Genomic DNA, 27,762 nt, shown 5'->3' on the forward strand with positions numbered 1-27,762 from the left:
TTGAATTCAAGGTCAAGGCAAGGTCATATTCAAACGTAAAATTTCCCGCTCTTTCCATTTCTGGTGCCAAAAGTAGGGGTTTCTATTTGAAAAAATCGACTTGACCTTCAAATGACCTTGAAGGTCACGCTCAATAACATTTTCAAGGTCATCATCAGATAGCCAGGGAAAAATCCTAAAACTTTTATCCGAAACTTTTTTCGCTGGCATGCTTTGCCAACGAGATAATTGAGAATAAAGATTAAAATGACTCACCCTGTATATACATATATATATATATATACAGGGTGTTTCATTTTAATCCGACCACGACAAAAAACCATGGAAAAACTAATTTTAACGAAAAATGACCTTAACAAAAGTTGAAGGGGGTAAAGGGGGCCATCGAATGACACAAACACTTATGATCTTGAACTCGATTTTCAAGGTCATTTGAGGGTAATTGTGATTTTTTTAAATAGGAACCTCTATTTTAGACCTTGGAATCGGATAGAGCGGAAAAAATTACGTCGCAAAGGATATTTTAAGTTTGCTTTGGTGACCTTGAGAAGGCCAATTCAAGGTCAAATAAGAAGTATCAGTCTAAGATTATTTTCCTTTCAATTTTTTCGTAGAATTATCATTTTGTTATTGTAATAAACATTAAGAGAATAATTGACTTAAAATGTGATTATGCTTTGCTGACTTCAAAGCCATTTTGTAAGGTCAAAAGTGCAAAAATGCAATATCAAATGTTATGTGGAGTCCTTATTAAATCCTAACTTTAGTGTTGCCCAGGAACAACGACGTGGACGTAATAGGATTGTGTTCCCTTTGGGGTGCTTGATTAGAGTGAGTCTCCTTGCCTCTCACTTTTCGGGGTGCTTGATTAGAGTGAGTCCCCTTGCCTCTCACTTTTCGGGGTGCTTAATTAGAGTGAGTCCCCTTGCCTCTCACTTTTGCTCAAAATTCAACGCAGGTGCTCAAAGACACCACCATTTTGTTGGATACACAATTCAATTCGCTGCTGAAAATGTTCTACTGTTCTGAGTAATACAGCTCTTGGGATGTTTTCACAAGCGGTTTGAATTCTGTGGATCATATCTTCCCTTGTTGTAGTTTCATGTTCATAAACAACATCTTTCAAATACCCCCACAAATAAAAATCGGGTGATGTCATATCTGGAGATCTCGGTGGCCATCGAACACCCAAATCTCCACGTCCAGTGCGTCCAATCCACCTGTCACGGTAATTTTGATTAAGATATTGTCTAACTATTCGAGCATAGTGCGCAGGAGCTCCATCTAATTGAATCCACATTCTTGCTCTTGTGTATAAATCTACTTCTTCAAGAAGTACTGGAAGACGTTCTCTCAGGAACTGTAAAAAATTATGGCCATTTACATTTTCATCGAAAAAGTATGGGCCTACAAGGTATCCGTTAACAATTCCACACCAAACTTCAAGACTCCAACGATTTTGGTTATCTATCTGCCTGTACCAATGCGGATTAACATTCGACCAATAATGACAGTTGTGTCGGTTAAGCTCTCCATTGCTTTTGAATTTTGCTTCATCAGAAAACATTACGTATTGAAAAAAGTGACGATCATTAGCAATCATTTGTCGTGCCCATTGGCAAAACTGTAGCCTTAACCTCATATCAGCAGGTGTGAGATCTTGAGTCAAAGTAATATGATATGGATGATAACGTTGACTTCTCAGTATTCTCCAAGCAGTAGCCATAGGTATACCACTTTGCCTTTGAATTTCACGGGTACTAACGTGGGGATTCAAATGAACCATTGCTAAAACGACCATTACACGAAGATCATCTTCGTTGTAATTACGACGTTCTCTAACCCGTGCTAGTTGCCCTTGTTGAGCTCTACGGTAAATCTCACGAATGGTTGTATGACTTGGATGTCTTCTATCGGGATATCGAATTCGATACAAGGCTGCAGCTTGTCGATAATTATGTCTAGATTCACCAAGAATCAATACAATATCAACCCTTTCAGCGGCTGGATAATCAGCCATTGTTAAAAATTTATAACAAGTTCAATAAAAAATTTTGTTTTTACCAAACTGAACAAATTAGATAGCTTTCGATGAGTAATAAATTTTAATAGAAAAAATAAAGGTCAATGAATGAAAAAGAGAAAATGTTAAACAAATGATATTTGATTAGTTTGGCTAATCAATAACTATTCAATAACTAGTAAACTATTGAATACTAAATGTAAGTAACAATGAGTAGAGGATAAATTCATATGAAAAGAGATCTCTTATTAGAAAAATTGTCTATTTCAACAATGAGTCGCGGGAAAATTCAACATGAAAAATCATCTATACAAAATAAATTATTTATTTCAACAATAAATTCAGGCAAAATTCAATGAGGAAAATTAGTAGCCAATTGTGTCCACGTCGTTCCTGAGTAACGCTAAAGATAGGATAAAAATTCGCTTACGAAAACATCCCAAGAACTGAATAGAATCCAAAAAAATGGTGGTGTCTTTGGGCACCTACATTCAAATCTGTACATAATAAAAGTGAGAGGCAAGGAGACTCACTCTAATCAAGCACCCCAAAGGGAACACAATCCTATTACGTCCACGTCGTTGTTCCTGGGCAACACTAAAGTTAGGATATAAATATGGACTCCACATAACATTTGATATTGCATTTTTGCACTTTTGACCTTACAAAATGGCTTTGAAGTCAGCAAAGCATAATCACATTTTAAGTCAATTATTCTCTTAATGTTTATTACAATAACAAAATGATAATTCTACGAAAAAATTGAAAGGAAAACAATCTTAGGCTGATACTTCTTATTTGACCTTGAATTGACCTTCTCAAGGTCACTAAGGCAAACTTGAAATGTCATTTCCGACGTAATTTTTTCCGCTGCTCAGTATTCCGAGGTCAAAAATAGGGGTTCTCGTTAAAAAAATACTATGACCTTCAAATGACCTTGAAAATCGAGTTCAAGGTCAAAAGTGTTGGTGTCATTAGATGGCCCCTTTTGTTCCCTTCAACTTTTGTCAAGGTCATCTTTCGACATCAGTAAAATAAAACCAGACAAACAGCTGTTTAGCAGAATTTTTATATTTGACCTTGAATTGGCCTTCTCAAGGTCACCAAAGCAAACTTAAAATATCCTTTGCGACGTAATTTTTTCCGCTCCATCCGATTCCAAGGTCTAAAATAGAGGTTCCTATTTAAAAAAATCACAATTACCCTCAAATGACCTTGAAAATCGAGTTCAAGGTCATAGGTGTTTGTGTCATTCGATGGCCCCCTTTACCCCCTTCAACTTTTGTTCAGGTCATTTTTCGTTAAAATTAGTTTTTCCATGGTTTTTTGTCGTGGTCGGATTAAAATGAAACACCCTGTGTGTATATATATATATATATATATATATATATATATATATATATATTTGAACTTTCGTTGAAGGCTTTATAATATTATACATTTGCAGTTCTGCTGCTAAGATTAGTACCTTTAGCTCTTTAGCATCGAAAACTAGTATATTGGATTCTCTGACAAGGACACTATTAGAAATTTTTCCCCAGAATACTTCTTTTTCTTTAATAATTTAATTTTTCAATTATTCTTTGTGTCTCATTGAGGTTTTCACAAGAATTAATTTTTTTTATCGATCTCCTCGATTATGAGTTTGTACAGGTTTTGATTATTATTATTATAATCATTGTAAAGATTACCAAGATTCGAATGATACCTTTTTCGCTGTACTAGCATCTCAGACTGTCTGTGGCGTGAATATATTACGCGCATTTTTTTTGTCTACGTACGATATTGCTCTGTTGATATTTTTTATTGAAAAGAGGATTTGTTCATGTACCGTATCTGTGAACATTTGTAGTAGCTTCACAGTGCCGAATCCTATTATACATGCTTTCATTAATTTTGTAATGACAATCAAGTTTTTTTTTTGAGAAAATGTATAGCCTACTCATAGCACCTTTAATAAGTTTACCTCAGCACCGCTACAGGTGACAGCAGACTATCACCATTAGCTGTCACCGTCTCTTCCAGTGTGCCAGCCCGTTCCATATCGCGGCCAAATCAAGGAAGCGCAAGCTTCACACCAGCGACGTAGCCCTACTGGAAGTGGCAAGAGCTTTTAACCCAGACCATCAAGGGCTAATTAATATCAAGGAGCTGCCTTCTCCAGACGTTAAGAAGCTGCGCATTAAGGCCAGGTTAAAGGCTGAGAAAAGACGAGGATGCGGTATGTATGTGAAAGACGGGAGACTTTACGTACGCTCCAGTGATGACAACGAACGAGTTACCGTCATTGACACTGACGAAGAGCTGAATGCTTTTTCAGCCCGGACGCTGCCAACCACCAATAAAAAGAAATAACACATACGCACATTATGTGACCAAAACCACCATCAAATTATTTACCACGTCTTCATCCGTTTCGAAATTAACCCTGTATGTAGGTCTAAGAGTATGTCATTTTAATGCGACCTTCCTTACTGGTCATATTAAGATGATCAAGATCTTCTTGTCCACTCGTTCCCTCTTCCACGTTATAGCTGTAATTAAAATCTGGATCAACGACAAGATAACACCCATCCCTTTACTAGATGATTACATACTATACAGACGTGACAGAAACAGTAAATGAGTAGGTCTGGCACTCTTCATCTATAACTTACTGATAGCTAGCATTATCTCATCGTCTGACGGCGAATAGTCGGGCAAGCCATATAAGCCAGAATACCTGTTCTGTAAGATAGCTACTAAGGGAGTATTACCGATTTTCAGATCGGATGCATCGGACGCTGTATCTCATTTTGACACCCAAGCAAGGGAAGGCGACGGCATTTCACAGGTTGTAATTTCTAAGAGCTGAAGGGACGTAGAATTGATGAAGGGGAAGATAAAAAGTATGCAAAGAGAGATGGATGAAAAGAGAAGGGATAACAGGAAAGAAAAATAGAGTCGAAGCAATCATGAAAAGACAGAAGATGAGAAGGTGGAGAAGAGTAACAGAAATAAGAGACGGAAAAATTTTGAGAGAGAGAAGGGCGGATGCGGCAGGAACAATCTCGCTTGATTAAAGGGAAACAATACTTTAAAACTCTGAAAAAACATTATAAAAAAATATTTTTTATAATATAATAAAATTAAAATATTTTAATTTTATTATATTATAAAAAAATTAATAAAATTCTATTGAATAACTAGATAATTTTTTTGCTTATTTTTGGTTATATTACCTCTACTTTAACCATGCTAAATCATTATTTTAACCTACTCACCCATTGTTACACTCAGTGCAATGTTAAGACTATTTTGTCAATATTCGTAGGATTTTAAGTGAATAAGTGGTTCTTTTGGGCTGAAATTTTAGAAGGATGTTCTGTACACTTGTAGTTTTGGTATTAATGCAGGGATTTTGATTTGAATGCTTAGAAATTGTTTGGCGATAAAAATACTGAAATTTTTCCTTTTTCGCTTATTATGCCACCTATTTGTGTATAAAACATTTTCTACTAATTCAATTTTAAACGGACAGTGAGCTGAAATCAGTAAAAACTATATTTAGAGAAAATCAAGTGTCAAGTTTATAATTATAGTTGAAAGTATAACTTAAATTAATACTTTCCAAATCCTTTAAGACCAAGCTTTTAGTGTTTCGCACACACAGACCTTGATTCTACGGCTTTCCTCACCTGAAAACAAAAAAAATGGCATTTCATGAATTATCAAAGGAAATGTCAAAAAAGTTAGTTGATCCTGACTGATGATAAAACTGTGCACTTACCTTCTTTTTGTCATTGTATTGAATCTTGCAACTTGAATCTGAAGAAAATTATCAATGTAACCTACCAATGTGATCTAGCATGTTAGCGTTACCAGGGTCCGCTGAAATTGTTTAGCCGAGGAACATCAGTCTCTGCATTTTTTTTCCATTACTGTAACTTTTGTTCATTCTTTGAGTACTGCAAGTCCAAGGCTAGGAGCACGAAATGCTAATACCGTTCTTCTACTGTTATCTCATACATAAGTTTTAGCGCAAACTGTTTAGCATAAGATTATAGCATTTAACTGACCATGTTCAATACGCACTATATCAATTACAAAACAATCTTTGAACTTCTGACTTGACAAGTTGCACTTTGTGTTAGCTACAACTCAAAAGTTGCTCGAGCTCAGGAAAAAGAATATTTCTATCATTCTATTTCTGACCTCAATAATGCCTTGCGCTGCTAGAGTTTGGATTTTTCTTGAATAGTTGGAGGTCTTTATTTCTTACTGGATTCATCTTGATAAGTTTCTTCAAAGACTATTCTTATCCTCTTCTCGCCTGTTCCTCGAGAGTACTTCTTGCCAATTTGCGTACTTGCACACCTGTCTTTAGAACTTCACGTGCACACATTTCTTAACAATACTTCTAGCACTAGATTGTTTATAAAACTTTCAGAATATAACATAACAAAATCACACTACTCCTCTGCTTTTATAAATAGCACTACACTTTTTTTCTTTTTTTAGGGTTAGTGCTATAACCCAAGGACACTGCACTTATACACATTCTGATAAAATTTATTGAAATATCATCTGTCTTTATGTATTAAGTCATCATCTGTGTTTACTCAGTGTAAAACACATTCCAGGACTAGGTTCTGGAAGTTGGCACCCGGAAATAATTTTTAACAATGCGACCAGTATAGATCGATTGCGCGTAAAAAATGAATAATTATAATAAATAAAGGTAAAAGAATAATAAATAAAGATAAAAGAATAATTAAGCAATGTAAATTTGTAGATGTTCGCATACGCAACGGCATCCGATATCAGTTTATCCATAATTTATTTATATACATCGTAAATGAATAATTAAATAATCCTATAAAACCAGCTGCAACGTCTGCTCGAGAGTGCAACTTTCCTAGTACGCTAGCGCTTTTTTCTTTAGTTGGCAGCATTCTATAACCGTTCGAGAAGTAGGAGTTTGAGTTTCAATATCGACGACCAAGTTTCACGTAATTACGTGAATCTACGTGACTCCAAGGTTGGCTTCTTCCTTCTACAAATTATACGTATTGTTCATCTATTTTTTTACACTGATTCTATTTGTCTAAATAGATTTTTTCTTTTATTAAGTAATGAGCAACTGTTGCACCTTGTCAATGGATTCATTTTCCATTATTTTTTTTTTTAACAATGATCCTCGGAATGCGTTTTTGCTGAGGTTTAGGCTGTAATACTATTTCAGCGAATATGAAATTTTTAGCGGTAGTTAGTATTTTTTTGTTTTTCTTGGTCTAATAATTCTTCTAGTAATTTATTTTTACCTTGTAAGGCGATCTTCAGATCTTCGTAGATAGTTTTCTCAAAAGTTCCAGATTCACTATTAGCTAATTCTTGAATTATTTGCTTTTTCACGTCTTCTTTTTATTGCATTTTTACTTGTGCAATGATCACTTTAGCTTCTCTTTAGCTTCTAAGAAGAAGAAGAAAGAGAGAGAGCGTTGTGTGCGTGTAGACGGTATGCTCTGAGTGGTGCGGTACGTCGGAGAAGAGTGTGCTAGTGTAAAAGCGAGTGCGAGAGTGAGCGAGTGTTACGTCAGCCAGCGTTTAGGTGCAGCGGCACCGGGACGCAGCGCACGAAAGCGTAGAAACAAAGCGAGCAGCCATTGCCGCGTGGCGCCGTTAGCCGCTAGGGCTTCGGCGGTGTAAAGGGCGTAGGCAATAGAGTGTAAGATTTTGGATGAAGAAACGGAGAGTTTTCTTTGTGAGTTGCTTCCCATTCTCACTCGGCCCAACGTGCGCTCCCACGCGCGTGACTATCGCGGAACCTACCCGCGGAAATAATAAATCTAGCATTCGAGTTAGTGTTACGCAGCCAGCCGTCAGTGGGAGCTGATCGACTGGCGACTCCGTCGCATAATTCATGAGTTTTGGAAGATTTGTACAAAAATGATTGAATTATAATATTTTAATATTATTTAAATAGAAGATATTCACTTATAACTTAATAATACTCTTTTGCCTTGATTTCAGAATCTTCCGTTCGACATTCATAACAGATACAAATTTACGTTAATTTACACTGCATTTATAAGTATTGGGATGGCTATACCATTTTTAGCAGTTCGTCATCAGCTGTTGAAGTAACTTAAGTAAGTACGAAGAATTAATTTTATTTTTTAAAACCGTGTCTCGAATAAGTTTCAAAAATTTCTAAAAACAGATTCTAAGCTGTAACTCAAAATCTAAGCATTTGACAAAATAAGTGAATAAATAAATTAAAAAGTTGTGGGTCTTAAAAAAATACAACCTTTCCCTGGTAGCAAATGGCCGATAAGTTCTAAGCCCGTTCCCTAGCGACTCGGTAGAAATGAAACCCAGAATCCGTCGAGAAATATGCGTAGTTTCTACGCTGAAACCCGAGTAGCAGAAGTGCTCTTAATTTTTTGCGCATGCGTGTACGGTTCAGGCCAGGTACAGGCATACTAGAAGTATATGACGCGTATTGTAGAGTCTGTCTGCTATGTTATACAGCAGAATAGCTTAGCAGACAGAACTACAGTTTTCACAGTTTCGGTCAATGTTGAACGATGAATATTTAGCCTATTAATTCATCTAAAATTATTTTGAAGAGGAAAATATGATTCTCAAAGTGCCCATTAAGAGTGAAAACCTAACCCTACATATGCATACTGTCATATATGACAGTATGTACAAGCATGCTGTACTGACTGACTTTGTGTTGTTCAAGTGCAATTACTGTGTGAAAAGTGTCATTGATGCTCTAAGTTACTAATATTTCAGCTCTCTAAGTATGATAGTTTTCAAATGAGAGTGAAAATAAAATTGTGAAACAAGTAATCGAAACCAATAAAAATTTGATTTTGCTCTCATTTGAAAACTATCATACTTAGAAAGCTGAAATTTTGCAACTTAATTTGTGTTTTTTGACTTATTTTTTGCCGCCAAAGCGATAGGGTTCAGGGTGAAAAGCCGAACCAAGACTGTTAAGTGAAAACTGATATAGCAGGCTGTTTCTAAATAATTTAACAAGTCCTAATGCAAAAGAACATACATCAAACTTCAATATCGTGGATTTAGCATGATTATGAGAGATTTGGTGGTTGACAGTGACTGCGCTCGCATACTGATGAGATTGGAATACCAGTGCAAACTTCATCATTGGTGACTTTGAGCACATCGATGACACTTTCTACGCAGTAATTGCACTTAAACATCACAAAGTCAGCCAGTACAGCATTTTTGTACATACTGTCATGTATGAGAGTATGCATGCGTAGGGTTAGGTTTTCACTCTTAATGCGCACTTTGAAAATCATATCTCTCCTTCAAAAAACATTATAGATGAATTTTGACGGGTTATCAATTTATAAACATTTTTAAACGATCTCAATGTAGAGCAGGATTATTGGCGCAAAAAGTAAGGTTATATGAACAAATCATAGTGTGTGACGTTGCGTTTTTATAACCGAGGTTTAACGCGGTCATTTGCGACGATAACGTATAGTAAGTGGAACTGCTAGTGGCGACGCGCCATAATTTCCAACAGCGCTCGCGAGTGTCGACGCGCATTTATGCCTACTGTACGCGAGCCAGCTGCGCGGCTCTCTCTCGCCGAGTCTCGCGCGCGCTTTCCCTCTCTCCGCGGCTATCGCTGTCTCACTGTTTGACTATACACTATCGCGGCTGCTATGCTCGCGGCTCGGCGCTTACCTACTCGTATGACTGCTTTCGCGAGAGAGATGCGTGGCGCGGATGCGCAATGGTCAGTTGCGGCCTCGTGGCTATCGCGCGCGGATCCTCGCCTATTCCCGAGGGTGACGCGAATCCTCCTGGTTTGGCGCTGTTGTCGCGAGTGATGCTCTTCCTGTCAGCAGCGGGGAGCCACCTCTAGCTCCGGCGCTGACAGGTGAGGTTAGGAGCCCCAGGCGCATAGGACAACAGAAAATACAATGCAATGTTGTTGATTTTCCGATGCATTCATTACGAATACATCCGAGAATCAACCACTCGAGACTTGTTGTGTTGTAATTGCGTGTCGTTATGCTAACGACACGTCGCAAGTGGGAAAAAAATTCTACCGATATTTTCTTTAGAATTCATGTCTGATTTATCGGGGTTTTCATCTAGATTCTAGCCTGGAAACTTGGTAGATTGAAAAAATCTCTGTAGCTTTCAGGTACTTTCTCGGCAACGCTGCTACCACGGTTTTTGTTGTATTTATACCTAAACATGAAAATGCTATTAAGTGAAGTAAACATCCCAAAAGCTTTTGACAGCAATAAATAAGTTAATTTACAGCGTAATATCCCATGTTCATATATACTTTGGCATTTATATATATGTATAACGCCTGTGCAACTGCATTCGTGCATTCATACAGACGACGTATACTAAATCGATTGCGACAGTACGAAACCGATCGCGGAACATCAGAGCGAGTGCTTTGACATAAGGGTCAACACTTCTTACGCGCGTATAACTGACTTACTTTTGTACATCATCCTTGCACGTCAGATGTTGATTGGCCGATCGTTGCCGCGTTTCATTAAATTTCATAACTCCTTGAATCGTCACCGAGGCTTTCAAAGGCCAGGAAACGATTCACGGAGCGCCTATTGTATAAGTAACTTGTTGTCGTATACCTGTACCGGGTCAGCGAGTACGAGTGCTATATCTCTGTACGCATCGCCTATTGAGTGCGTAGAAAACACTCAAACTCTGCATGCAAGATATAGTAAAACTCCCAGTTTTACGGTTTGAGAGTCTGCATCGTGCAATAGGCGTAGGGATCGTTGATAGCATATCGGCGTTAATGGGAAACCATAGAGTAAGTTAAATTAACCGTACATTAATCAGCCACGAATGACCGTGTAAAATTAAGACTAATCAACGTCTGCCGTGCCACGAAGGAGTTTTCAACATCCAGGTCACGTCAGTGAAAGAACATATATATTGTAAGTTAAGTTAATTTATACAAGAAATCTAGCGTATTCACAAATAAGCCATCCCATAACTATAACAAACAAAACTATCGAAAACATCTTGTAAGAAACTGAACGTATGCTGACTTATGGGTTGTCTCCAATAAAACAAAACAGTAACATTTTAATCAGTTTCCATAATTATTATTAATAATTGAGAACATCCTTAAAACAATATAAAACTATTGAGAATAGAATAGAAGGAGAAAGTAAATTTGCTATCTACACTATAAGCCTCACAAGTTAAGAGCAAGCAACATAGTCGCGGAAATTTTGTTGTCCGTGATTCTACAGCGTGATGATACACTCTCCGAGATTCTCTAGTCGCGGACAAGAGTCCGCGAGTCCCAATTCGTAACTGCGGACACACCAATAGCGTCCACGGACAGAAGATTGTCCACATGAACCTCGGACACTTGTCTACTTGTCCGCGTTACTTTATCCAATATACTTCTAGTAACAATAAAAGACGTGCTCAACATCCTGTTGCATTTGAACATATTGGGCAGTTCGGATGGTCATCTAGTTTGAACCGATGCAGGTTCACCCGGAAACATCCGTGCCTGGTCAAAAACTGCGTGAGGTAGTAGTTAACTTCCCCATGTCTTCTTCCAATCCAGTCTTCTATCCTTAGTATAAGGCGATGAGTCCATCGCCCCTTGCCACTAGCGTCCCATCTTGTTTGCTATTCAGCCATCGTCTTGTTTCTTGCGGCATCCCAGATCTCCTTTTGGCTTTTGTCACTCGATCGTCTCCTAGCTTCGAATACGTCCTTTATTTCCAACGCTAAGAGGTCAATGGGTGGCATACCTGCTATAATGCAGGCAGCATCATCCGATACCGTACGGTAAGCGGACGCCACTCTTAGTGCACTTCGCCTATACACGGTAGTCAACTTTCGTGCATACGATTTCACTCGCATCGCATCTGCCCATATTGGGGCTCCGTATATCCCATCAATGGTGATGCCCAAGTACTTGATGGTTGGTTGAGAAGCTATCTCATGTCCATCTACCATCAGTTTAATTTCCTTCATCTTCTTCTTACTAGAGATAAGAATAACGTTTTGTGACTGGCTACTTCTAGACCCGTCCCCGTTAGCCATTCGTGTATCATACGGGTCGCCTCTTCCGCTATTTCTGTCACCTCTTCTTAATGTTTCGCTACTACCACTACTGCTATGTCGTCATCGAAGCCCACGACTGTTGCTCCTTCAGGTAATTGTAGGCTTAGTACCCCATCGTACATGATGTTTCACGTCGGTGGGCCAAGCACTGACCCTTGGGGTACGCCTTCTATAATTTTATAGGTCTTGGTACCGTCCTCCATGTCATATAATAGGATTCTGTCCTTCAAATAGTCGGACATCATCCTTCTTATATATAAGGGCACATCCTGCTTCTGGAGTGCCTCGTGTATTTCATTTCATCTGGCCAAATTGAATGTATTTTTGACATCTAATATAACAATGGCGCAATACTTCTTTTTCCCTCACTTCCATCTTTTCCCCTTTATTGCTGTTTGTGCAGTGTCAATCACTAGACTAACTACATCCAGGGTTGAACGCTTCTTTCTGAAGCCATATTGGTGTTTCGCTAATCCACCTTTTCCTTCTATAAAATGATCTATTCCGACGCAGATTATGCGATTCAGGATCTTACCCGGGGTGTCCAACATGCAGAGCGGTTTGTATAATGAGGAATCCTGGGGTGGCTTCTTTCCTTTTGGCAGAAGCACGAGTCGCTGTTTCTTCCAGTTTGTGGGGAATGTTCCCTCTTCTAGACATGCATTATACAAGTCTACGAAGACTACTGGATGAGCATAGATGGCATGCTTCAATGGAATATTGGGAATGCCGTCCGGCTCTGGGTCCTTATTGTTTCCTACCCTTCTGCAGGCGGCTAACAATTCCTTAATCGTGATCGGTGGAACAGCCTCTTCATTCGCACCTCTTTCGATGACGCTTGGCTCTTCCAGTTGCCTGGGGAACAGTGTGGTCACTACCCGGTGTAATAGTTTTGGGCATTTTAGAGGGGGTACGTATTACTATTTTGTAAGGTGGACCCCAAGGGTCCTGTTCGACCTCATCCTGTAGTTCTTTAAGGCACCGTCGCTGGTTTTCGCGGATTGTTTTTTTAAGCTTCCTCTTAGCGTCCTTCATTTCTTGTCCGCATCTACTATTTCCTGGCCTCTTCCGGTTTTATAATATTTCTTTCTTGTCCGTTGTTCTTTTCTTCTGGTCCGGTGACACTCGCTGCGCGCACTCTCTACCTCTTTGTCCCACCAATATACTGGTGGTCGTGTACAATTGGGCACTCTTCTCGGCATGGCCGCGTCACAGGCTCGTATGATATTACCCATCACCTGTTCCACTTTGCTGTTCGCCGTCCCCGAGAGTTGCAATATCAGCGTAGAACTTCCCGTCGGTAGCTTTTATGATTAGAGCCTCCGGTCGGGTTGGTCTTGCCCTTGGCGGCTTAGATTTTCTAGTGCCTTTCTGATCTACAACACCATTGTTAATCTTATCGTCTTCTTTTTCCTTTTTCTTCTTTTTCTTTCTTGTTTCCACCCTCTGCCAGGGTGGTAATGTGTGGGCGGTGGGCACTGAATAGTGCTGGAAGTTGTCGTTAGTGGCGCACTCTGGCCATGCCTTGGCGTCCTGTCCTCTTCTTTTCTTTTCTTATTGGTCTCGTTCTGTGTAGGAGACCGTTCCTTTCTCTTCCTTAGCGTTTCTACCTCCTGATTTTCTTCTGAGGTTAGCGAGGTCCGTGAGCTATTTGACATCATCAGTCTGAAACTAGATTTGGTCTTGCTCGACGCTTCTCTTACGCTGATGAGCCGTTTCCGGAAAGACATGACCTTCCTAATGTCATCCTTAACACTCTTGTGAATGTTTTTGGCTGGACCTACTACAGCATCCATCTTGTCCAGATGGTTCTGAATCTTGTCCATCAACTCTTCTTCTGCACGATCTGCTGTTTGAATTTTAGACCATACCTCGTGCATTCCCCTGTTTATGACTCCATCACATGCTGATGCATCACTTGAGGCTAATCTTCCTTTGAGGGCCGAGTGACCCACCTCTATAACCTTGTGTCTTGTTTTAGTTAATTGGCTCCCCCCAACATCCATGGAGCCTGCGTCGGCCACTGGGGCTTTCACCCGATCGGAACCAACGTCGAGAGTGGGCTGTAAAGCTCGACCCGCTTGGGGCAGTGTTTTAATTAACTCACTGTCCATGATTGATTTATATTCGGGGTTTCTTTCCCAATCCTGTATCCTAGGAAGAAGCCCTTTAACAAGGTTCTGTCTTTCGGGCCAGATAAGCCTTGGTTATTTTAACGAGGTTGCTACTCCTCCCCCTCCTCCTTCCCCACCTCTGAGCGGAGTTGTGTGTATATGTGTGGGTGCGTGCGTGCGTGAATGCGTGCGTGCTTGCGTGTGTGTATGTGCCTGTGCGTGTGGGTGTGTGTGTATACCGTGATATTTCTGGAACTACTCCGACAATATCAATAAAATTTGACATGCATATCTATTTGTAGATTTTGAATTTGGGCAAAACAGTTATATATTATTTTCTCAATTATTTTCTTTTTATGGTCATTTTTTTATCATCCCATTGTTACTAACGATTCAGCTGAAATGCATTTAAAAAAGAATAAAAGTATCTATTTTTTCTCGGGATTCGTCTTTGGTCCTCGGGATCGACCGCTTTGTTCGGCAGATAAAATGAAAAAGGTTTTTTTTTGTTTAATTTATTTCTCTGTAACTAAATATTATAACCTCACAAAAAAAATCATGTCGTTGGGTCATGTATCAAACTATATCCTATTAAAATTTCAAGTGATTTGACTACTTATTTTTTTAATAATAAATCGAAATTGAAAAAATGAATTTTTTGGTGCCTTGATTACGGACGTAAAAAGGCTTTATTGCACTTGAGATTTTGGGAAGAAGTAAGTATTTTATGTGTTTTGGCTAAGTTCATTGCGCAGCTTTCAAACCCCTATGGTTCTTAAGATATCAAGGTTTCAATTTTTTTTGAAAATTTTTTGATTCCTTATATCTCTAAAACAATGTAGTCAAACAAGCAGATTATACTGTATATTAAAACATTATTTTATTTATTAGACCTATAAATTTAGTTGGAGGAAGCTACGTGCCAATGAATTGGCAGCGGTTTTTTCTCTCGCTACGACATAATGGCCTTTGAAAAAATAATCTCGAGTACACCTCCTCGGGCTTCTACTAGCCTAATACGTGCAGGTACAAATCTCCGAAATGAGGGGGCCAAATCTGTGAAACTATTGATCAGATATTTTTGCAACATAACAACTTTTTTACGTACAGTCCAATAGCTATACGATGCACTCAATCACGAGTCAAAACAATACATTTTAGGAATCAGTTTATACTATATACTATGTAGGAGCAACGCTTCACACACACACACGCACACACGCACAGACACACACGCGCGCTAGCGCGCATACACATCTACACGAGGTACTTACATAAATATAAACCGAAACAGTCTTTATAAGTGAAGAACGAGCGTATCCGCCAACCGACGGATGCAGACTAACAAATTTTAGTTTTATAGACATTCAGCGTATAAATGCGCAGATAATCCCTCTTTATACTACTAGATTAGATATTTTATCTTGAAAAGTGCTGATATTTAGCTAGTACAAGCGTTTATACGTACTAAATTATATGGTCTGCGTACTATTATGTACTTATTTAATCGTGGCTTGTTGGAGAGCGAGGTAGATATTATCCGTGCTTTCGGCGAGTCTATCGTGAGTCGTGACATGCAGACTGCTTGGCAAGTTCAAACTATTGTGCAGCAATATCAGCAAATTCTTGGTAAGATTCTCTCTCTCTCTCTCTCTCTCTCTCTCTCTCTCTCTCTCTCTCTCTCTCTCTCTCTCTTGTAAAGCATGTGCAAGAGTTCGTTGTGAGCGTATTTTTGATCGTGAAATCTGAATGCACAGATCTTGATAAACTGATTTCTGCCACTGAAGGAGATGCGCTGATTGCGCTCGTACAACTAGATGATGAGGAGGGGGAGCAGAAACCCTCAGTCGTCGAAATGGAGGCCAATGAGACGCCATTGGACCTCACAGCAGTAGCAGCAGACACGACTGGTGTTACTGCCGTAGTTGTCAAGATGGAAGCTGACGAGACATCAGCTGACATAGCCTCAGCAGATACAGGTAGTTCCAATGACGCTACTACTACTGCTGCTACTACTGCTGCTACTGCTGCTACTGCTGCTAAGACACTGACAGAATCAATCGTCACGAATGCTGCTACCACGGCTATGGATGTCGATACATCGCAGGTTGAGCCAGCGCCATCTAGGGTGCATGCGATAACCACGCTTAAAAAAAAGATGACGAGGGAATTAACGAGGATTATAATGATGACAATGACACAGAAGTCTCTGATGCATCGTCCTCATCGTCTGACTCTACTACTTTCTTCTGCTCCTTCTCAGTCGGTTCAACCTCAGCCACCGAATCGGTAGTTGATGAAACATCAGGACACAGTAGCACAGAGGGTGTATCTTGTGATACTGATGATGACGATGAATGTAAGAGCCCCCTCACATGCATATTACCACAAGAGTAAAATGTAAAGTGTGGAAATTAATAAAAAATATAAATTAGCATTATGGTTGCAGGAGGGCGCTGGCGTTGAACAGCCTCCGAGACAGCACATAATTATTCATCGGGAGTTTACGAAATATAATCCGTTTTACCGTCTGAATAATGGTGAGGCACTGATCATCATCAGACGGCCACCATAGAATGCAAACGTCGTAGAGTGGCTAGAGCTCACTATGCATGATCTGTACAGGTATGTGTGCGAAACCACAACACCCTATGACTTTGTCGGTATAACAATAAACAGAGACAGTTCAGACAGGGCGTAATGTGGATTTCGTATAGATGAGTGCGAGAACTGAGCGCATTTGAAATGTCAGAGATAATGCAGAGTGTAACACAGAGAAACACGGACTTTGAGATTGATAATACACTGTTAGTCAATGTTAATAGTGTGTCAATGCCTCGAAGGGCTGTTCGGGTTTTGCTCATTTCTGAAACCACTTTTAAACGGTCTATTTTCTTCATCCAAAATATGGATAATCTCTGTCTGCCTCGATCGCTTGTTTGCGCGCATATGCATGCTATCCGCGGTCACGTTCGTACGGGGTATCTGCAGAAAATGTGGGACAGAATCAGAAAATGTAATGGCAAATGGCAAAAAGAGAAGGCTATAAAACCGTTAACAGTGCTAGAGTTGTTATACCCGAGACCGGTCGTGGTATACCTAAGATAAAACTTTTTCAAGAATACTACGCGTGTTTAGACGTTGCAATAGTAGTCTATTCAGTTCAAGGTTTTGCTCGAGGTGAAAAGCCTATACACGATGAATCGGAATATGTTCATAATGTCGGTAATACTGTTAGGTATACTCTGCGTATTATGTATTACGAGAGTAGCCGACATTATCAGCCTATTTTGAACTTGGTAGCTGCGGCCGGCAGTAGGGGGTATTGCATACCTTGCAATAAAAAAGTAACAAATGAAAAGAATCATAGGTGTCTGAACAAGTGTTGTAGTTATCTGCAGAAACCGCCTTGTGAACGTGACCAAGCCGACAGGCATGTGGTGTGTCCACACTGTAATAGAATCTTTTTCAGTCAAATGTGTCTTTCGAATCATCTGAAACCAAGGTCATTCAATAAGAATCATACAGTATGTGTCAGTTTAAAAATTTGTTCAAAGTGTTGTAGAGCGATTAGAATCCCCAGTAATGATACAACATCTCATATTTGCGATACAGTCTTTTGAAAAGTTTGTAAGCTGATGCAGCCAATCGGTCATCTTTGTTTTATGCGGCCCATAGCTGAAAAGCGTCAGCAGGCGGCCAGTACCACCACGAAAAAACAGACTTTATACTTATTTTACGATTTCGAGACACAACAGTCGGAGCCCGTATTGGGTGATGATCAGACACATATACACGTTGACAATCTGTGTGTAGTACAGCAGGTATGTAGTACATGTCTGGATAACGAAAATATTTCTGAGTCGTGTAATTTTTGCGGGGTGCGAGAGCATGTGTTCAAGGACGATCCGGTGAAACAGATAGTAGATTTAGCCTTGAATCTTAGAAAAAATATTGCAGACGTGATCTGTATCGCGCACAATGCTTAAGGATTCGACGCAGAGTTCGTGCTGAAATATTTAGTGGGGCGCAAAGATTTCCGTGAAATGCCTTCCGTAATTCTAAACAGGTCAAAAATAATTATGATGAAGTTTGCCCACATAAAGTTTCTCGATAGTTTAAATTATTTGGCTTTGAGCGCTTTAACGAAAGCTTACGGACGCGGCGGCGGTATTGAGAAGGGAACATTCCCCCACTTATTGAACAGATCGGAGAATCAGAACTATGTGGGTGAGATGCCGCCTGTAGAGAGCTACTCACCCGACTCGATGGGTGTCGAGGAGCGAAAAACATTCTTAGAGTGGTACGCCGATAGAAAAGAACAAAATTACATTTTTGATTTTCAAAACGATATCATCAAGTATAAGCAGGACGTTAAGATATTGAGGCTAGCATGTCTTGCCTTCAGAAAGACATTTATCGAATGCGACTTGACAGATCCGTTCTTAGAGTATGCCACTATGCGTCGTCGTGTATGCGTGTGTACCGTAAACAGTTTTTGAAAAAATATACAATCAATATTATACCGTCGGGTGGCTATCGTCGAGCCAATAACCAACCGCTCAAAGCAGCACAATGACTCACGTGGATGGAGCATGAGACAGGCTGGTCGATACAGCATTCGATACAGCGAAACGATGGCATACAGCCTATATACTTTCAAACGGACAAAGGCAAGGAATTCATTGGACGTGAAGTGCAGAATTTGTTGAAAAAAAGAAACATTATTTACTGTGCTGTGCAAGACCCCGACGTTAAGGCAGCAATCGCCGGGCGTTTTATCAGAACTTTTGAAGAGCGAATATGGGGCTACTTCACACATCTCAATATAAGACGCTACATTAACGTGCTGGACCGTATTGTACAGTCATACAATAATTCGTAGCATAGCGCAAATGACGCAGTCACGCTATACCCATAAATATAATTTTCAAGACTTGGTTCGAGTTCAGTCGTGCTCAGACAGCCTTTCGAAAAGCATACGAAGGTGGCTGGACTCTGGAATTATTTAGGATTATAAAGGTCGATACAAGGAGACAGACACCCGTCTACACACTGGAGGATCTAGAGGGTGAAAAAATTGACGGCTATTTTTACGAACAGCAGCTGAGTAGAGTGAGCAAAGATTTGTATGTCGACGTTTTTTATATCGACCAGTAGGGCAAAGAAAAGAAGAAGTATTTTGTGAGTTGGAAGGGGTACCCTGAAAAATTTATTTCTTAGGTGTCTGCTAAAGATCTTGTAAATCTACAAAACAATAACAATGATGATAACGGATGAATTTTACATGGTTTTTGTCCAGTAGTAGCAGTAAATATGTTTACTCCGAGAACACTGCTTATCGCTTTACCACACAACTCCCCCAAAATTTCTGTCTGCACGGCAAATCTTGCAAATAGTTTACCGAGAGTGCTGATGGTTTATAGCAGTATTTGTCAGCCTTACGTGACAGATGATGTTTGTCCACGACTGCTACGTGCTGTGGCTCTTCAGTTACATAATTATACTTACGGTAGAACGCAAATTCAGAACTTTATCCCACCAATCTATATGCCCTTGCTGTCCTCGTCTTTTTAGTCAATCGAGACGCCACTCTGAAAAAGGAATTTCTCTTATTACTCGCCGCTCTCAATTGGAAACATCGATTTCAAGTTTCGTACTCTATCCCTACTCTCCTCAGATTTAACGCGCCGAACGCTATCGCTACAACATTCATTGATTTTTCCTACTTCATGCACAAGGGCGATCTTATATTTTAAAACACATACAAAAAGTTCTCGGAAAAACCTATCTGGTGGTATTTTTTTTTTATTGTTACAACAATCATAGTTATACCGCAAACAATCTCGATCTTTGACGTTTAGTATCTCAGCACCTATTTTACCAAATTAAACGCATTTTTCTTTAACAGAAGCGATTTTCCGAGAACTTTTTTTCTTTGAGTTTTATTTATAAGAGAGTTTCGAGTTATTTATAAGAAAAATTTTTTCAACTTTTAGAAATGGCTGAGATGGCTGGCCCACCTGGCAGGTAAGAGAACAGCAACGGATAACTCACCGATAGTGGCAAGTTTTCGACCATATGGCGCTAGCGTCGACTATTAATAACCCACCTGACCGCAGGTAGATGGCGTGCGAGTATAAAGCATTAGAGAGAGAGATATCCCCGGGTATATAAGGAGCTCCGAAGAGCGTCCGTGGCTCAGTTGGTTAAGGTTCACGCCCTAGCCGTCCGAAACACGTTCGCTAAAGGGGTCGTGGGTTCGATTCCCGGTAAAGTCACTCGGATTTTTTCTTAGTTTCTTTCCCAAGACTCCGGCTATTTCAAGGCAGGTTTTTCCCCGGAATTTTCCTTTAGTGGTAGGGACCGAAGGTAAGGCAGGAATTAAGGTAGCCAGCTCGATGCATTAGGCAGGGAGCACCGGCCATACCGGTGTGAAGCTAGTCTATAATACGGGACCTTCTCTGGGGAAAGCTAAACTGAGAGACGGACCCGATGCCCTCTCGGGAGCAGAGAGTGCTGGCTTAACCAGCAAGGTGCGTGTCTGAAAATATGGTCCTCACCAGAGAAGTCTCTCAGGGTGGAAAAAATGTAGGTATAGGATATAGTGTCGTAAAAAAAGAGATAGAAATGGGCACTACTTCCGCACAGAGGTGGTGGCCCCCGGCAGCTAAGTCGAAAAGGTTGCGTCATCTACCGACTAATTGTCCGGATACTTAGTATGCAACGAGCATAGCGCTCTCGAAAGGTTATCCGGGGGATTATCCCTCTCTCCAAATAGAATATCAGTTTGCGATCTTCTGTACATTATGCACAAATATATAAATGATTCTCTTCTCTTTTCAATCTGATTTTATCTACCTCCCACCCTTTTCTCTTTCATGGACAGGACTGCGGATCTCTGCCTTGAGTCGGTAATGCATAGATGTGAACGTGAGATAGTGGTTCCTCCCGAAGCATCTCTTAATTTCACAGGCCATTGATCATCACCCGTAGTGTCAGATGATCCTTGGAGATTAACTACATTCGTCGGGTGTGCTTATATCTTCTGTAACAAATACTCGGGCACAGAACTTAACGTTCGCGGCTAACATAAACCGGACCGTTTCATGGTGTAAAAAGTTAATAAAAATGAAAAATTGCTTATTATACCTATTGTGTATTATAGTTTAGAGGTCCAGGAAGGTATAGAAAAATCGGTGCCAATTAAAATTCAAAATTATAAGCCTGGCATGAACGCGAAAATAACGTCAATTTTTTCGTGGGACTTAATTAACAATTCTTTGTTGCAAAAACTATTAGGCTGATTTAACCGGCCCTGGGTATATTGTTTCATACTATAATGGAGTTTTAAAATCCTAATTTATAGCGTGATCAGATGATTTCTTACCTGCAAAACAAACGCTTTAAAATAACCTCGTTGTTTATCTACTTTTTCTGCATAAGATAGAGAGTTATATAATTATTAATATATTTAATTAATTGAGAAAAGTTTAATTCGCGACTTAAATAAAATAACCACTTCGCACCTGCCTTCGCAAGTTTTAGAGCTAGATTTAACGCTCTTTTCGGGAAAGGCCTTCAAGTTATTCGAATAAGTAGTCAAATTTTTCACAATATTTATACTTTACATTCAGACGAAAACGAAGCCAGAAGATATAAGCAACATACATATTTAATAATGAAATCGCCTCGCAATCACTATTATCAACTAATGTGTCATGTTCTTTAATGCTATTCAAGGGATTGGATAATTTTTTTGACAAGTAAACATGGACGCTAAATCATACAAAATGATGCACCAAGTCGAAATGAAAGAACAAAATCGTTTGAAAAACAACAACGTTGAGTTCAATAGTAAAGAATATGTATTTTAACACGCAATTCTAATCATGATAAAAGTAAATTAAACGCAGCTAAATGGGATGAAGTAGCTGTGGTATTTGTAGGTGAAAATGGTCAACCACCTGGATCGGGATGTATGTACATATTAAAAACATAAAGCACCTAATAATATACCGTACATTAGTAAACATCCACTTATGTATCCTAATAGAGATTTTGGATGGATGCCCAAGATGAAAAATAAAAGTAACAAAATCAATATATCAATGCTACAATTTTACTGTCATTAATTCAGCATTAGAAACGATTTTAATCCTTGCCTAAATTTAGGAAAATTAACTCAACAATACATTGTTGATGCTTGGGTAAAAGTTTAAGGTTAAAAATCATTTTTTTTTAAATAAAAATCATCACTAAAAAAATAAAAGTAACGATGACAACATAAAAACCGCTGCCGATTCATTGGCACGTAGCTTCCTTTAACTAAATTTATAGGTCTAATAAATAAAATATTGTTGTGCATGTGTGTGTGTTTTTTTTTATGTGGCGTAGGCAGAGCAAGCTCTGCTAAAGTGGCCTTTCGACACTGGATCCCCACAGATACTAACGTTGAACAATACTTCTGTGGGGCCCATGAACTAGCCTTTTTGGCTTCTCCTTTGAAGTTTGACATTTCCATACATCCCCCATCCACTAAGGTGATTAGAAGTTCAGGATTAAATTTGTCTTCTTCATTCTGCATCGTCCTGCCGTCTTCTTTATTCTGCATCGTCCAGCCGTCTACTTCGAGCAGCATCGACCGGTCATCCTCTGGACAGACTCAACCCCGACACCTACATTCCTCTGCATCGGACAGGGGAGTAAGAGCTCAACTCTCTGAGATACGTTCCTCTGTATCAGTCCGAGGAACATTTCGTATCTACTACTTAGTGACCTTCTTCTGGCAACAGTTCTACTCAGCTGTTTCGCCTTGTCCTTCCCTTCTATTCTCTTCGTCATTTCTAACCTTCTTGAGAATGGTCCTTACGTAGTTGTTTACTGTGAACCAGCAATCCTTCGACGCTAGCATAGCTGTCATCATTGACTCAGGAGTCACCCTAATCTGAAGGTAACACTCGAGTTATTCTCGTTTCATTTCGTATCGCGAATAGCCACAGAAGTCATGCTTCGCATCTTCGTTTGCTTCCAAACATACTGGACAATTTGGATTGTCCTCTGTCTTGAAGCGGCTTGAAAGCACCCATGTCTGCTCAAAAACTGCGCAAGGTAGTAATTCACTTCCCCGTGTCGTCTATTGGTCCAGCCAACAATACGTGGTATGAGGCGGTGCATCCATCGCCCCTTTCCACTGGAGTCCCATGGTCTTTGCCACTCAGCTAGGGTTTGTTTCACGAATTTCCAAACTTTCTTTTGAGTATTGTCACCACGCCAGCTTTCTTCGTATGTATTCTTTCGTTCTATTGCTAGAAGGTCAATAGGTGGCATACTTGAGATAACGCACACTGCATCTTCTGATACTGTTCGGTAGGCAGAAGCGATCCGCAATGCACTTCTCCTATAAACTTTTGACAGCTGATGGACCAAGCACTGACCCTTGTGTGATCCCTCCGGTTACTTGATAGGTTTTCGTGCCGTTCTCTGTGTGATAGAAAAGGTTTCTATCTTTCAGGTAGTCAGACATAATCCTTCTTATATATGCTTTTTTCCGTAGTGCCTCGTGTATCTTGTCCCAGCTGGCTGAGTAAAACGCATTTTTAAAATCCAGTGTAACAATAGTACAGTACTTCTTGGCTTCTCCTTTCCATCTCTTTCCTTCTATTGCAGTTCTAGTGGTGTCGACTACTAAGCTTACGGCGTCAGGCGTGGAACGTTTTTTCTTGAAGCCGTATTGATATTCCGCTAGTCGAACTTGTTTTTTCAATGACTTAGTCCATTCTAACGCCGACTATGCGCTCTAAAATTTCTCCCGGGGTGTCCAGCATGCAGAGTGGTCTGTATGAGGCAGCTTCTCTAGGTGGTTTATCTCCTTTTGGTAGTATTACCAGGCGTTGCTCTTCCAGTTCTTAGGAAATGTCCCTTCTTCGAGACATGAATTGTACAGGTCTACAGGGACATTGGGGCATGCCTGTATAGCTTTAATGCAATATTGGGTATGCCATCCAGGCCTGGAGCCTTGTTGTTCCCAATTTTTTCGCATGCAGCTAGTAATTCCTCTGTGGTGATTGTTGGAATGGTTTCGTCATTCGCCTTCGCTTCAGGGGTTGCTGTTACTTCCAGTTGAAGGGGAAACAGCGTGGTCACAATACGGTCCAGCAATTCCGGGCTCTTATAAGGGGGAATATAACCTCCATTTATCTTCTTTATTACTACTTTGTACGGTCGCCCCCAGGTATCCAGCTCAACCTCGTCCTGTAACTCTTTAAAACACCGTCGTTTATTTTCTCGGATTTTTTTTCTTGAGTATCCGTTAAGCATCCTTTATTTCTTTGTTTAGGGCGTCTACTACTTCTCTACCTCGATCAGTCTTGTAGTATTTCTTCCAAACCCGCTATTCCCGTCTTCTGGTTCGATGACACTCGCTGCGGGCAGCGTTAATTTCGTTATTTTACCAGTATACTGGCGGTCGTCTATCATTGGGAGCCCTTCTCGGTATCGTTCCGTCGCAGGTTCAAGTAATATTTCCCATTACCCGCTCGACCTTATCATTCGCAGATCCAAACAGCTGTATTTCTTCTAGAGCCAGCAGAAATGTCTTCTTATCATAATCCTTCGTTTTACAACTGACTCTTTTCGTCGTTGCCCTCCCGTTGGATCTCTGTTTTGATATTCCTATCTCTATTATTATCACTTGGTAGTCACTATTTGTGTAATATTCGCTCGCCTTCCACGATCTAACTAAGCCAATCAGGCAGCTGCTAACAAAACTGAGATCTATGATAAACCCTTCGTCTCCTCTTTGAAATATGTAGGAACATCTCTGGTTAACTAAGACCAAGTCAAGGAGGGCGAATGCTTCCGATTGCGCTCGTCCTCTTTCATTCGTCCTTTGGCTGCCCTACTCTACTGCCCAGGCGTTGAAATTCTCTGCTATCAGTACCGGTTTTCTTTTTACAGCATCCTGTACTAGCCGGTCCAACAGTTTTCTGAATTGTTCTATCGATGCGTTAGGAGAAGCATAGCAGCTGTAAATGTGTACGACTGCGACCTTAACGCGTACGAATCCTTCATTACATCTTGTTATTTTTTCCTGGAAAGCGGCGTCTCCGCATGCCCATGTGTGTATGGGTGTGTGTGTGTGTGAGCGCGCGCGTGTGTGTATCAGTACATGTTTTAATCATTTTTACAAATTTTTCAAAAAGTGGGCAAATGGTTAATTTTGTCTGCTTTTTTTAGCCTTATCGAAAAAAGGTCGCTTTAGAGCCGCTTTTTAGGTCTAAAAAACACGGAAATTGTGCATGTTTTACAAAATGTACTTTTTGTAGCACGCGGACTTTTTGCATCACGGGTCTGAAGTCGTAGATTATTTCCACGGATGGGTTTACTGTCCGAGCGATGCGAGCATAATGTACTATTGATATTGAATCAATACCTAACGTTGAAGGAAGCTACGTGCCAAAGAATTGACAGCGGTTTTTTGTTCTGATATAAGATCTTACAACCGATCCTATAAAAGATCTGTTGTCTTTTTTTTCTTATGCAAGATCTAATATAAGGAGCTTGCTTATACATTAAGAAAAAATATTTTGTTTTTCATAATTTACTCAAGATTTTATGTAATATCTTGCACAATATTTTACACGAGATATTATACAAGTTCTTAAGCAAGTTCTTATATAAGATATGATTTTATACAGGAGCTTACCTACCCATTAAGAATAATAGTACATTACACAACTAGAAGCAGAAGTTGGCTTTTTCAAAAGAGGGTGATAATGAGTCTGAAAAAGCCAATTCGCCCCTGGTTGTGTACCGTGCTCAACGTGATTGGTCGACAGATGTAAATATTCGGTTACGATGGTGCCAACATTTAATATTTAATATTTAAATTTAAATGGTAAAGAGTTTAAGTTGGGGTTTTACAAAAAATTTTAACTTTTTTATTTAATTGTTATATTTTCTTAAATGTTGCACTCATTTTGATATAAAAAAGAGAAAAACCTGAATTTTGAGCAATTTGTATAAATTATTTAATAAAATATTGCAAAAAAAAAACACTTAATAATGGGGTTACTTACAAAAGTCTCTTGCGCACTAGGTTTCGACTGAAGATAAAAAATTAATGGTAAATCTTTTTATCAATCTAAGATGAACAAAGTTCAATACTTCAAATTCTAAAAAAAGCTCTTGAACATTTTTTACATAAATAAAACTGATATTTGACGTGCATGGCGATTGGATTTTGCTAGTTTACTAAATATCTTATGTAAGAGTACTATATATATGTAAAATCTTATGTCTGAGCATAAAATTTTCAACAGGACTGATTTTTCGTGTTAAGGTAGATCGCACGCGAATCTCTAGTCAACTGAGAGTGGAAATAAATGTGAGCATATTGTTTAAAATATTTAAGTAATATTTATAACGTTTTTTCATTAATCCCTATATGAAAAAGTCATGACCAGATGTTGTGAAGCCAAGATAGACGTTTTGTGATTGGCTCATGTAGTGCGCATGTCTTTAAGTCAGAAAGCCTAAACGTCTTGTAGGTTAGGACGCGCAAAGCGCGTTGTTCAAGCTCTAGTATATGATATAATATGTTAACTTATATTTTTATCGTCGTTTAACTTACATTCGAACGCCTGCATGACACTTGAGAGTCACACTCATAGGTTAGGAAAGAATCACTTTTTTCATTTTCACGCCAAGTAATTTTTTAATAAGTTCGGATTCCTATATTTATCTGCGGTTCATCAGAAGACCGAAATTCATTCTATTACATTCTAGTTTTCCAGTTTGATCTGTAACGTTTGTGTAAACTAATGCGAATATTAATCTGTTTATATATACGACTTGCATAAAGCCCTGTGTTAAAATAAGAATTTTTAACTTACTTTTTCTCAAAATATTGGTCGGTAACCAGGTCTGAAATTTTTGGACAAGGTATATTTAAAGTTTTTAAATAGCCTTCAAAAAGTTTTATTTGGATATATCTAGTGTTTTGTTTTTTGGACGTTCTACCTTAAACGCGGATTAACGCAGATTAACACTGATTTTCTAGGCCGGAAAATTTTCTCAGACCTTGTATATAATTGACCTTTAATCATTTAACAAAAAAAATTGATACTTAATGATTTGGAGGTAATTAAAATCGTTTATATCGCTTTACCTATTCGAAATACTGATTTTTCGTGTACAATGCGGGTTCCCGCTGATTTTCCGAAACAGACAATTTTTCCTGCCCTTGAATATTATTGTCCCCTTAATTTTTAACAGAAAAGAAAATGAAACTTAGTGATTTGGAAGTAATTAAAAACGTTTATATCACTTTACCTATTCGAAATGCAGATTTTTCGTGTAAAATGCGGGTTTCTAATAATTTTTCGGGGCGGAACATTTTTTTCAGAATTTAAGTATGACTTTTTTGTTAATTTTTAATCAAAAAAGGAATATTAAATGCTTTGAAAATGTTAACAATCGTTTATATCACTCACGTAATTAAGTAAGCTGATT

The 27,762-nt window shown here is 39.2% G+C and overlaps 1 protein-coding gene across 2 annotated transcripts in view; it reads left to right on the forward strand.

The window, feature by feature from the left end:
• Cox7c (cytochrome c oxidase subunit VIIc) overlaps positions 1-27,762 on the forward strand; it is a 66,941-nt gene that overhangs the window by 37,956 nt on the left and 1,223 nt on the right. Inside the window, exon 2 of one of the 2 annotated variants that reach the window (XM_031932829.2) lies at positions 8,036-8,157. In XM_031932829.2, coding sequence (XP_031788689.1) covers positions 8,036-8,149 — 114 coding nt within the window. In that variant the 3' untranslated portion in view covers positions 8,150-8,157. 2 annotated transcript variants of the gene reach the window in all.

The sequence above is a fragment of the Nasonia vitripennis genome, assembly GCF_009193385.2.
Source record: "Nasonia vitripennis strain AsymCx chromosome 5 unlocalized genomic scaffold, Nvit_psr_1.1 chr5_random0002, whole genome shotgun sequence".
NCBI lineage: Eukaryota > Metazoa > Arthropoda > Insecta > Hymenoptera > Pteromalidae > Nasonia > Nasonia vitripennis.